Source organism: Oncorhynchus nerka, linkage group LG9b (assembly GCF_034236695.1).
Source record: "Oncorhynchus nerka isolate Pitt River linkage group LG9b, Oner_Uvic_2.0, whole genome shotgun sequence".
NCBI classification, from domain to species: Eukaryota; Metazoa; Chordata; class Actinopteri; order Salmoniformes; family Salmonidae; genus Oncorhynchus; species Oncorhynchus nerka.
The window spans coordinates 23,747,132-23,759,600 of NC_088424.1; the positions used below are offsets into that span (position 1 = coordinate 23,747,132).

The 12,469-nt window shown below is 43.4% G+C and overlaps 1 protein-coding gene across 1 annotated transcript in view; it reads right to left on the reverse strand.

The window, feature by feature from the left end:
• Positions 1 to 12,469, reverse strand: part of LOC115114475 (TGF-beta receptor type-1-like) — a 40,117-nt gene that overhangs the window by 8,602 nt on the left and 19,046 nt on the right. The window contains exons 2-6 of the mRNA XM_029642725.2: positions 7,236 to 7,490; positions 5,605 to 5,841; positions 3,840 to 4,070; positions 3,300 to 3,467; positions 2,931 to 3,087 (exon numbers count right to left, since the gene is read on the reverse strand). Of these exons, the coding sequence (XP_029498585.1) occupies positions 2,931 to 3,087; positions 3,300 to 3,467; positions 3,840 to 4,070; positions 5,605 to 5,841; positions 7,236 to 7,490 (1,048 nt within the window). The remainder of the gene's footprint in view (positions 1 to 2,930; positions 3,088 to 3,299; positions 3,468 to 3,839; positions 4,071 to 5,604; positions 5,842 to 7,235; positions 7,491 to 12,469) is intronic.

Consider the following 12,469-nt stretch of genomic DNA (forward strand, 5'->3'; position numbering starts at 1 on the left):
GATAGTAAAACAAGGAACATTTCCATGTCCCCATGAGGACAAATGCTATTTTAAGCTTAGAGGTTAGGTTTAGGTTATGGGTTGTTAGGGTTAGTTTTGGGGTTAGGGAAAATAGGATTCTGAACGGAAATGTAATTTTAGGTCTCCACAAGGACAGAAGAACATAATGTGTGTTTGCACACGTCAGTGTGAGTGTGCTTGTGCATGTGTGTGTGAGCTTGTGTGTGTGTTACAGTGGGGTTGACAGCACACACAGAAAGACCGCATCAGTGAAGCGGATTAGCTGGTGCCTGCTGGTGAGCGCGGTGACCAGCCAAGCCCCCCAGCACTGCTGCTGGTGAGCGCTGTGACCAGCCAAGCCCCCCAGCACTGCTCGACATGCCCCGCGCTGCAACACTTCAGCTTCAACCTTCCTCCCTCACACAACAGTCTTCCTTTCACACTTCCCCTCACACCCCCTTCTTCCATCCCTCTGTATAGCATTAGCCTGACACATTGTTGTACACATAACCATTTTCACATCCTCATCTACTCTTTTACACATCCTTGTCCATTCCTTATATCATTGTGGGAACGACACTGGACACTGTCCTCTTAATTATGATACCTACAGTTGAAGTCGGAAGTTTACATGCACCTTATCGAAATACATTTAAACTCAGTTTTTCACAATTCCTGACATTTAATCCCAGTAACAATTCCCTGTTTTGGGTCAGTTAGGATCACCACTTTATTTTAAGAATGTGAAATGTCAGAATAATAGTAGAGGGAATGACTTATTTCAGCTTTTATTTCTTTCATCACATTCCCAGTGGGTCAGAAGTTTATATACACTCAATTAGTATTTGGGAGCATTGCCTTTTATTTGTTTCACTTGGGTCAAACATTTCAAGTAGCCTTCCACAAGCTTCCCATAATAAGTTGGGTGAATTTTGGCCCATTCCTCCTGACAGAGCTGGTGTAACTGAGTCAGGTTTGTAGGCCTCCTTGGTCGCACAAGCTTTTTCAGTTCTGCCATCAAATTTTCTATGGGATTGAGGTCAGGGCTTTGTGATGGCCACTCCAATACCTTGACGTTGTTGTCCTTAAGCCATTTTTCCACAACTTTGGAAGTATGCTTGGGGTCAATGTCCATTTGGAAGACCCATTTGCGACCAAGCTTTAACTTCCTGGTTGATGTCTTGAGATGTTGATTCAATATATCCACATAATTTTCATCCCTCATGATGCCATCTATTTTGTGAAGTGCACCAGTCCCTCCTGCAGCAAAGAACCCCCAAAACATGATGCTAACACCCCCATGCTTAACGTTTGGGATGGTGTTCTTCGGCTTGCAAGCCTCCCCATTTTTCATCCTAACATAACAATGGTCATTATAGCCAAACAGTTCTATTTTTGTTTCATCAGACCGGAGGACATTTCCCCAAAAAGTATGATCTTTGCCCCCATGTGCAGTTGCAAACCGTAGTCTGGCCTTTTTTAGGGCGGTTTTGAAGCAGTGGCTTCTTGCTTGCTGAGCGGCCTTTCAGGTTATGTCGATATTAGACTCGTTTTACTGTGGATATAGATACTTTTCTACCCGTTTCCTCCAGCATCTTCACAAGGTCCTTTGCTGTTGTTCTGGGATTGATTTGCACTTTTCGCACCAAAGTACATTAATTTTTAGGAGACAGGACGCATCTCCTTCCTGAGCGGTATGAGGGCTGCTTGGTCCCATGGTGTTTATACTTGCATACTATTTTTTGTACAGATGAACTTGGTACCATCAGGCATTTGGAAATTTCTCCCAAGGATGAAACAGACTTGTGGAGGTCTACAATTTGTTTTCTGAGGTCTTGGTTGATTTCTTTTGATTTTCCCATGATGTCACACGAAGAGGCACTGGGTTGGAAGGTAGGCCTTGAAATACATCCACAGGTACACCTCCAATTGACTCAAATGATGTCAATTAGCCTATCAGAAGCTTCTAAAGCTATGACATAATTTTCTGGAATTTTCCAAGCTGTTTAAAGGCACAGTCAACTTAGTATACAAACTTATGACTCACTGGAATTGTGATACGGTGAATTATAAGTGAAATAAACTGTCTTAACAATTGTTGAAAAAATGACTTGTGTCATGCACAAAGTAGATGTCTTGCCAAAACCATAGTTTGTTAACAATAAATTTGTGGAGTGGTTGAAAAACTAGTTTTAATGACTCCAACCTAAGTGTATGTAAACTTCCGACTTAAACTGTAAACAATGAACATTAGTGATAAATGGCGTTACTCACGCAAATAAAAGTAATGCAGGCGATACCTTAAAGCGGTAATCAGCAGTAGAAACAATAACAAAGGGTCTCACCCCTGGTTCAGTAAACAGCTGAGGGATGGGGCTGGAGAAATTGAATCACTCTCAAATTCATAGACCGAGCTATGGATGCAAGAATTCACCATTCATGATATCAAAATGATCGTTTTAACCATGTTTTACACTGTTACCCGAGAAGTGTAATGGATCAATCGGATCAGATAGCGATACTTTGCCAACACGCGCCTTCCACTGAGCGGATTAAGATTTCAGAGATAACGCTGTATCCACTCAGCAGTTTCTCTCGTCATCACTCCTCCGCTCTCTCTATCACTCACAGGCATCCAATGTCAACAGGCCCAATGACTCAGATGTCATTTTCCCTGAGCCTCAGCCCAAGACAGACTCAATACTGACAGCACTCCAATGAGGGCATACACAGCTGTGTGGATTAAGGGACCCGAGCAAAATAATGTCACCTAATTAAGTTCTACCTAATCTTAAGTAGTTGTCGCATTACGTGAGGTTTCTCTCTCTTTATCTGTCTGTGTGTGTCCATTTCTGTGTTTACAGTGTATGTGTGTTTCTCCCTCTGTGTGTATCGCAGACACTTGTTTCTCTGGCCGTGCAGGCAGTCACCTCTTGGTTCCAACTCTGTGATTGGGGGCGATGTCGATGGTGTCAGTGGCAGAGTCATGCCGGACAGCCAATCCCAGGTCAGCGATGCAGCAAGTACCATTCTTCTTCACCAGGATGTTCTTAGACTTCAGGTCGCGGTGGGCGATGGCAGGTTTACCTGTGGGGAGGAGAACAGGGGGAAGTGGGTAAATGGAGAGAGAGCGCGAGAGCGAGCGGGGGAGAGAGAAGAGGAAAAGGAAGAGAGATGCAGAGAAAGGAATATCTGAGTGCAGAGTAAAACCACTACATTTCATAACTATGTACATGTTATGTGGATACATATGCTATACGAAGTACATTAAGAGACACATTTTGATTGGTCCTCCTCACCTTGCGTGCCAACAATCTCCATGTGCAGGTGAGCCAGGCCGCTGGAGGTGGACAGGGACAGCTTGATCATGCCCTCCACTGTCACCGTGTACCTGTTCAGGTAGTCAAAAAGGGAGCCGTGCTCATGGTAATCTGATACCAGCCACAATTGGGTCCACGTGCCGTTATCTGAGAGGAAAGGAGAGAGAGAACAGCGAGAGAGAGAACAGTGAGAGAGTGAGTAAGAGAGAGAAGTTAGGTGAGCTACACTTCACACAATGCCTGCATTTACAACAGATCAGAGAAACTCAATGAAACGCTGCCTGCTAGTATCCTGACTATACTATCTTGGTCCCAAATACACAGTTCCAACTTCTTGTCAAATTAAGAGCATCATTAGTCATAGAAAATAGGATCAATACAGTCATGTTCAGTAGGGCACACTATCAAAACATTTTCCTACAGAAAATGAAAATCTGGGCTCTTATTGGACAAGTACCTCCCTGTTTCAAAAATGTTTCTCCCTACTGAACACTACCCTGTTCCAATATTTCCTCGAACCTTTGTTGTCAGCGGCAATAAAGCCCAGGATGTTTTCATGGCGAAGCATGACTGTCTGGTAGATCTCGGCCTCACGGAACCACGAGCGCTCCTCCCGGGATGAGAAGATCTTAACGGCCACCTCCTCTCCTCGCCAGCGGCCCCGCCACACCTCCCCGAACCTCCCCTTTCCGATGCTCTCCTGCAGGATGATGGTCCTGGCTATGGTCCTCTGCACCAATAGGGGCAGACCTGTGGAGGGAGTGGGTGGGTTGTATGGAGAGGGAGCCCAGTTATTAGGAGGCCAGGGTTTTAGGAGAAGTTTGAAAGCAGTTCTATACAGCACGGTGAAAGGAACTCACAACTGTGATATTGGTTGTGTGGAAGAGACACTGAAGACACGGATTAAAAGCAGGCCATTGGATCCAAAAATGGAATGACTCTTTCTGTCGACAAATCCAATGTGTGCACAAGTCCAGAAGAACACTGAGAAAGACAGAGGTACAGTAGGAAGACTTCAACAGTCAGACCTGCAGCTACTCTCTGTTTCAAAGACGTCAAACAAAATGTCTTCGGAAAATAGAACAAATTAATCACTGTCTGAAGAGTGTCTGTTTTGACAGTATCCTCTCATTCTGTACCTTGGAGGTCCTCTGTCTGTCTGGTTTCACCTGGTATACCGTACATGTATATAAAACAGTCTAGAGCCCTCAGTACTAGGGAGGGGGGCGCAGGACAGTTTCCCCCTCCCCCCTAGTACTACACAGATTATTTAAATAACCAACTCATCATCAAGCTTTGATTATCTGAATCAACAGTGTATTGCTAAGGCAAAAAAACAAAAGGTGCACCTGGGGGGAGAGGCATGAGAGGTGTTTGGGAAACCCTATTCTAGAGCGTGCTTCTGCCCACGTTCCAGCTGCATGGGTGGTCTGCATTATTTTACCTTCTCTTCAACCTGGACATTAAACTCAATGAGCAGAGCGAATAACCAGTAAGTTGGTGCCAAGGCAGAGAAAAACCAAATACTGTCATGACCTCGCCAACAATAGAAGGCTGATATCAAGTTGCTGAATAACTTTTCATCTCCAGTTCATGTTAAAGCCATTATGGAATGATGGCCACAATTCTATTTTTCTGATTTAATTAGATTAATACGATTCTGTTTCCATGATTGAATGATGGTCCAGTCTCACCGGCTGCTAAACGGATGTATTACTGATGAAACACTCAGGTCTCAATCATTCGCTGATACATTCATAGCCAAGAACATTTCCGGCAGCTTATTGGCTCTCATTTACATCTTGCGGACCGCTCCATAGAAAACCACAGTATTGAAGAACTTCTTAATTACAACCCATTTAGTATGAGAAACTGTAAGCGTTCCCAAGGTCAGTATTGCAGCTCTATAGAAACAACTTCTAGGCATTTTCAGAACAACTTACATAACCCTGTCAGTAAATGTCATTTGAAAGTGCCTACAGTCAGACTTTGTGCATTGGGCTGATATAGCATCCCACCTTAAAATATATGGAATACGTAAATCTATCCTAAGGTAGATTCTAGCACCCCGAGGTGCGAAAACTGCATTGGTAGGGAGAAGGGACACCGTTATGTTAATTTTTAGGAACATATGTACAAAGATAAAACCGGACATCTTGTACAAAGCTTTATCGGTACCATAGTAGAGCATGCTACACCTCCTCCATTAAACTCAATCTGTTTAAAACGTATCTCCCAAAGGGTGTGATGAATGTACAGTAGTAGATAGAACTACAAAACCCACCTGATCCGGAGCCTGAGGTGGTCATGTCGTAGATGAGGTTTTTGAGGGTATGGCCGTCAGCCAGGAAGGGGTGGTCCATGGCAGGGTCTTCCTCATTGGGCACGCGGTGGTGGATAATCGAGCGGCTGTGGCACACATAGAACACCAGCAGCAGCACGAAACACAGCATACACACCGGCCCCGCGATGACGGCCGCCAGGGTCACTGGGCTCAGTGGAGGGGTACGGGCTGTGGGGACTGGAGGGGGGACGAGACTGGGGTTAGTGTGGTGCCATACTAACACACATGCATGGGACAGTGATACAAAAAAGCAGGAACTGATAAGAGTTCCTTTGAAAACATTGCGACAGTCCGGTTTAAATTGAAATGCATTTCCCGATACTGGCTAGACTTTCTCTAATTGACTTGCTGAGAATCAGAGGAGTGCGATCTGAAACTTGAGGGTGATCAAATATTAATGGAACTTTAAGTCAGACACTTTGAGCTCTCAGAATAAGAGCTGTCGTGGGATTCCATTATGAAGCATCAAAAGTTGCTTCTGGAGCTTTTCAAATCATCCAACTGCCTGGCGACTGCAACCTGTCAAATCTTTCCAATAGTCACAGCTGCACACAGAGGAAGGCTTAAGAACGGCCTTGCTATTACTGAATGACAGTATGGTGAGAGAGGATATCTGCTGACTACCATACTGAGAAGCACAGCATGGAGGCAGTTCCAGACCCATGATCAAGAATGGGAGCAGTGAGGTGCTTCTTTCGGACCACAAGAGCAGAACCCGACAGACAGCGTGTCCAAGCAGAGACATTGCTTCAGATATATTCAGTGACATATAGTGCCAGTTTCCTGAACACAGATTAAGACGGTCTTAAACTAAAATGCGTGTTCAATGGAATGTGTGTTCGTGTCCAGGATACTGGGTTTATAAATTGTAATTGTGACTCTCCCGTATGAGTGAGAGTGCTATAAAAAGAAACAGGAAGAGCCTTGCGGGGAGAAAGTAAATAACTCACGAAGAAACATGGGTTGTTGCTGGGAGAATAGTATCACTAACAATCACCTCCTGTTCTTATAAAAATGACCTAACATCCAATAAATCAGAGCTGAAAAATGACTTGGGCCTGTGGCCTGTATGTATGGGTTCATATTTCAAAAAGCAGGTGACAGAAACTGAAAGAGGAGCAGAATGGGGGAAAGATTCAATTGTACTTATGCAGAGCGCGCACACACACAGTAACACAGACAATTCTGTGACATATTTTCAAGGTCCATGGTCCTTGAAAGTACAGGGAATGCTTTGTGCAGGAGACATTGTAGAATAGTGAATGGAGGATCAAACATGCTTTAGAAATATATTGTCTCGCCATCAGTTCTCTGCTTCGCTGTTTAGATTGAGTCACCCAATACCACATATATACACCTAGCACCTACCCCCAAAACATTTTTTGTACATCTGAAATGATTAGGAAAGTATATAGTAATATGATGGGCAACATTTTCATATTATGACTTCCTCCTTTCAGATCTACACAGATGCACTGCACATTAGGTAATTGCCTATGAGCTAGTAGCCAATTTAGGACATGGCATGCATGTGAAAGATGATAGAGACCCGAGACATATCAGACACTTACATGTCTCTGAGTAGTCTTCTGGGTTGAGGTCTTTGTTACACATGTCTCTGTTGCAGCAGACAGGGACAACACCAGTGTTCTCCTTCTTGGAAGGGGCGCAGAAGAACGGCCTGTCTTTAGGGATGAGGTCTGCTTCCAGTAAACACCTGCTCCCCTGTGCCACCATCTTACTGCCCGACTTGACAAAGGACACAAAGCACAGGCCATCCGTGTAGCAGGTACTGTTACTACACCACTGGCAGTCGCACTGCAACGCTGAGAGAGGAGAAAGGGGGGTTTTAGTGAATATACAGAATATAGAAACAAAATCTGGTCAAAAGAAAGAAGTGCTTGTTCTGATAAAAGGAAGAAGTACATCTGATAAAAAAGAAACGCATAGCCAAGTCAACACATTAACATTTTTCAATATGTCTGGAATATACACCAGTTCTGTCATATGAAAATTGTCACTCTTAGTGCACAACAGGTAGGGATGTTTTTTCAGAGCAGTAATTGCAGGATAAATGTGATAAGAGCGGATGTAGTTTGTAAGTACACAATGTGGTTGATACTGGGTTGCAACTGAAGACACCATAGAACACAGTAAGGGCCCAGGCACACCAATAGCGGTTTCTGGCCGAGAGGAATTAGCACCTCAGGTCTTCTGAACATAATTTGTGAGGCGAGTGAGCAACAATTTTACATGTAGAATCAGGTGAAAAATGGCATCAGTCAGACGTCTACAGAGGGGTGTCACTAAAACACTGAACAATCGGCAGATGAAGGCTAGATCAAAATTCTGTGCGTTGTGTGTGACCCTTAAGTAGATGGAAAGACTTGCTAATGCCTTCACAGCAACAGGACAATCCAGACTAGAGAGTTGTTATTGGTCAGCCTTTGGCCCCATAGCTCAGGTTACACAGGGATGGCTGGGAGAGGGGTGTGTATAGTTGTGCATGTGCACAAACGTGCCATCATGCAGAGCTGCAGCCAACACAAGCCAGATGTAGTAGGCCTAGCACTACACCCAGCCTGCAGCAAGTGACTCAGCTCCTGTGATCTTACATACACAGCAAATTTGAGATCAGAATCTTAACATCCACAGTGTTAAAATGTAACACTTTCTTAGAAATTATATATGAACCACCAAAATAGTGTTAAACTAACACTTTACAAAGTGTTGACAAACTAACAACCCTACTATAGTGTTGGTCCCTAACACCATGGCTATTAAAGTTGATGCTGGTACACTTGTTACATACACAGAGTGTTAGGCCAAAACATATTTAGTGTTAGTTTCTTTTGGGGGGGGGGGGGGTATTTGCGTATTTCCCAGTATGCCTTTTGAATGAATGTTTTGAATGAATGTGAGCGATAACTGTGTAACCCATAACTGTATTTGATAGTGACAGAGACATGATGGTGGTTGCGTTCAATAAATTCTGCCCAAGTGAATGTGTTTGAATGAGCCACATCAGACCTGCAAGTCACAATATGCTGGCTATAATTAAATGTATAATATATATAGTCAAAGAGTTAACGGAAATTAACTCAACACAGTCGAGTAACACCATCACGCAGAGGTGATTCCACTGGGATTCAAATAACGTGTAAATTTCAATCTCACTGGTGTTAACACCACTAGAATCACTCAGAACACTTACTGTATCTTAAAACCAAGACTGACACTTGCAAATTTACTGTGTAGGCTAGACACACTACACACACCGCAAAGGCACGCACAAAATACACAGACACACACACTGGATGCCCAACCTAGAACGGCCTCTCACCAAACCACAGGCTACAATTAAAGCAGTGTGGGACAGCAGGAAGTCTAGACGGACCTCTAGACCTCTGGCTTGAAACGAGCCCAGGGAGGGAGAGAGAGGGCGGCCATTAAAGGAACACTATCCGTAAATGAACTCTGCTGCATTCTTAGAGAGAGGATCTGGGGTAGGGACTTGAGAGGGAGCTGTAATGGCAGGAGTACTGCAGAGAGAGTCAGGAGAGGAGAGTTGTTTGTGAGAGAAAATTGGCAGGGGCAGTCTAATCATTTATCCTGTAGCACTGACTGAAGCATCCATCTATCTACGGCTCTCTCCATCTGCTTGGCAGAGACTGCTGAAAACATAAAAACAGAAGTATCGACCTAAATCTCCAAGCCCAAAAGAGAAAAGTTAGGATAAGTCATTTTTTTCTTCAAAATTGCTTTTTTCGATCCATTTATCAAACGCTTAACATTGTGCCATTATATGAAAGAGATTCACAGGGGAGTTGGGTTTCAATAAATATTGGGTTCTGTACTAGACCTTCAACTATTTAACAAAGGAGCTTTCTGAGGATCACGCATAGCCTTCAACATCTAATTGAAACACAGGCCTAGAGCATGCAACAGAATTTATCCAGCACAGCCAACTCCGCTTGATTTGGCCTGCATGCATGTCCTACACATGCCATGTAGCCTCTAAATTGGTGTGATCATTATCACACATCCAGGGCGGTGTGAGGAATGAGGATGAACCCTGCATGGCTTGCTGAGTCCCACTTCATCCTAAAATGGCTTGATATTCCCTCATACGGGCCCTGGTCAAAAGTAGTGGACTATGGAGAAATATGGTACCATTTGGGATGCAACCAGTCCACTGGAACAGGCAGGCCCCCAGGAGACCGATACGAACGAGGTGGCAGGTACTTCGAGTCGCTCAAAGTATCGCTGCCTAGAGTGCTTGCCTAATTCATTTGTGAATGGCCTGGCCTCTCCACATACCATCATTTACTGTAATCACCAGCCAGCTTCTCCTTCCTTCCTCAAACTCCTTCCTTCCACTCTGCACTCCTTGCCTTGGTTCTTTCACTCCCCCACAACCACCTTACTTACCCAATCTCTAGGGGTTATTAGACAAATCAGTCAAAAACTCCTTATTCTCTCCCACGGCTTGTCCTCTATCTGTATTTCTGGCCAATCAATTCTCTATCAGCAGTGACAGGAGCTTAAACCTGGCTGGCCAATCAATAGATGGAAAGGCACCGCTAATGTTTTGACACCCCTGATGTCAGCGCTGATCAAAACGAGTTACACTTCAAAGCAAGCAGCTGAAAAGCACCAAAAGATCTGAAAAAGGTGACTAGCATCAAAATATCTTTACGGAGCTGCTTTCTAGCTTCAAAGTAGCCCATCTTTCCTACTGTTTACAAAAAGGTAGCTGGTATTGGAGATTCACATATGTAACAGTCAGACAGTGGGCTTGGCAGACAGAGTGAGTTGCTCCATATAACCGAATGGCATAGAACTGAAGCCCCCACTGTGCCATCCAATCATCATAGAAACCATAGAATAAGAACACCCTATTTATATCTCAATGGTGGAATGAAAAGAAACCCAAGGTAGAACTAGACTTTTACAATCTAGAGACCAGCAGATGGAGAGAAAACGTCTACTGGACACACTGTACATGGGGATGTGTACAGGTTACAGGGGAGGCTACAGCAGAATAGAGCCAAGACAATAAATAAAGAACAGGAGGACAAAGAAACAACGGTTCTCTAGGTGTTCTCATAGGAAACAGCATTGGAAAAGCTCATCAGTATGGTCGTTTTAATACTGTGATCAGCAGAAGAAACCGGAGAGAGATCAGAGCTAAAGGGAATGAGAGGAGTGGATGATTGCCTGTTCCTTTCTTCTCAGGCACCTGCAGCCTTGATGGTCTTACAATCGCTCTCCTGCTCCCCTCATATTCTGGAGGCATACCTGAGGCTGTGGGTGGCGTGACATGGCTTGGGAGCAGGATGACTGACAGACAGACGGCCATAAGGCCTAAACAGTATCAGACAGCACCACTGGCAACGCCCGGCACCCACTACCCTGCCCCCGAGCCAGAGAGAGCAAGGCCTGCCAATAGGCGGGAACAGAATCTTCCAAAATCTATAGAGAAGGATGATTGACAGCTTCACTGGAACAGGATAATCACTACAACTCAGCTACAGCATCACTAAAAATGATTTAACTCCAAAACACACAATGAACAAAACCCAATACCAGCAGATTCCTCAAAAAATGACAACCCAATTCATCCACTGCCTGCTTTTATCACTAAAAAATAATTCCATACAAAACAAGGACACATTTTTTTCCCCACAAAATTGGATCCATAGAATGGTCCTTTGGAGGAAGAATTGTTGACATACCTAAAATCATAATAGAGAAATAATTCATCAAAGTTGACATATTTATGACATTTTGGCCTTACCCAGGCCTCCTGTAAGACTCCATAATGCTTCATCTGTAGGTGCTAAAAAGCTCATATGTGCCATATTACTGCATGCTCCGTTTGAGATCAGTAAAACAAAATATTTTACATTACATTTATGAATATAGAAAAATAGAAACATGAAAAACAAAATATGCCAAATCAAAATTGTTTTCATCATAATATACCTTCACATTCATATCAAAGTTCCAGGTTGGAATATCTGCACATGTTTTTGTTACATCCCATTTCATACAGAAAAAATGTGTGTGTATATGTGTGCAGAAATTGCTCTGCCATTTCCTTGTTGCTAAAATTCTAACAGTTCGCTTAATTTCAGTTTGTGACAAAACAAGCAAGTATAGTGTAAAGCATAATTGTAAAACGCTGTGAAATATATTTTCCATAAGCAAAAAAATTGAACTTCCAGTTGTTTTAAGCTCGTGTACAAAACAGAAAGTAGATGCAAAAACAGAAGATGTAAAAACAAAAATTCAGCAATGGAAGTGTAGAAATAAATATTGCACATAGAACAGATCTACAACTTCTTAGAATTGCTTTCAATGAGAATGACAGATCTATAATTCAAATTTCTAAGCAAATTTGGTCAGGTCACTCTAAAAGTTATATATTGCAGCTTTAAAAAGGAAGCCTGGGTAAGGCCAAAAATATAAATATGCCAAATATAAATATGCAAACTTTGATAACTATTTCCATCCTATGGATACAATTTTGTGAAAATCCTCAAAATCATAGTATTTTTTTGTTGTCCTGGTTTCATATGGAATCACTAAAAGGCTTTAAGAGAGAAAAGAAAATTGATTGCGAGCAGCAGCAGAATGGAGCACAGAGAGACAGATGGAAATGCCTGGGTCTAAGCACACAGCCATGGGAAATGATGGAGTGGGGAGCGGTAGAGAGCGGAAGTGAAAGGAAAGGTATGCGAGACGTCTCCACCAGCTGAGGGGTGAGGTAGGGCCTGTAGAGCCAAGGGCCCTGTTGCTG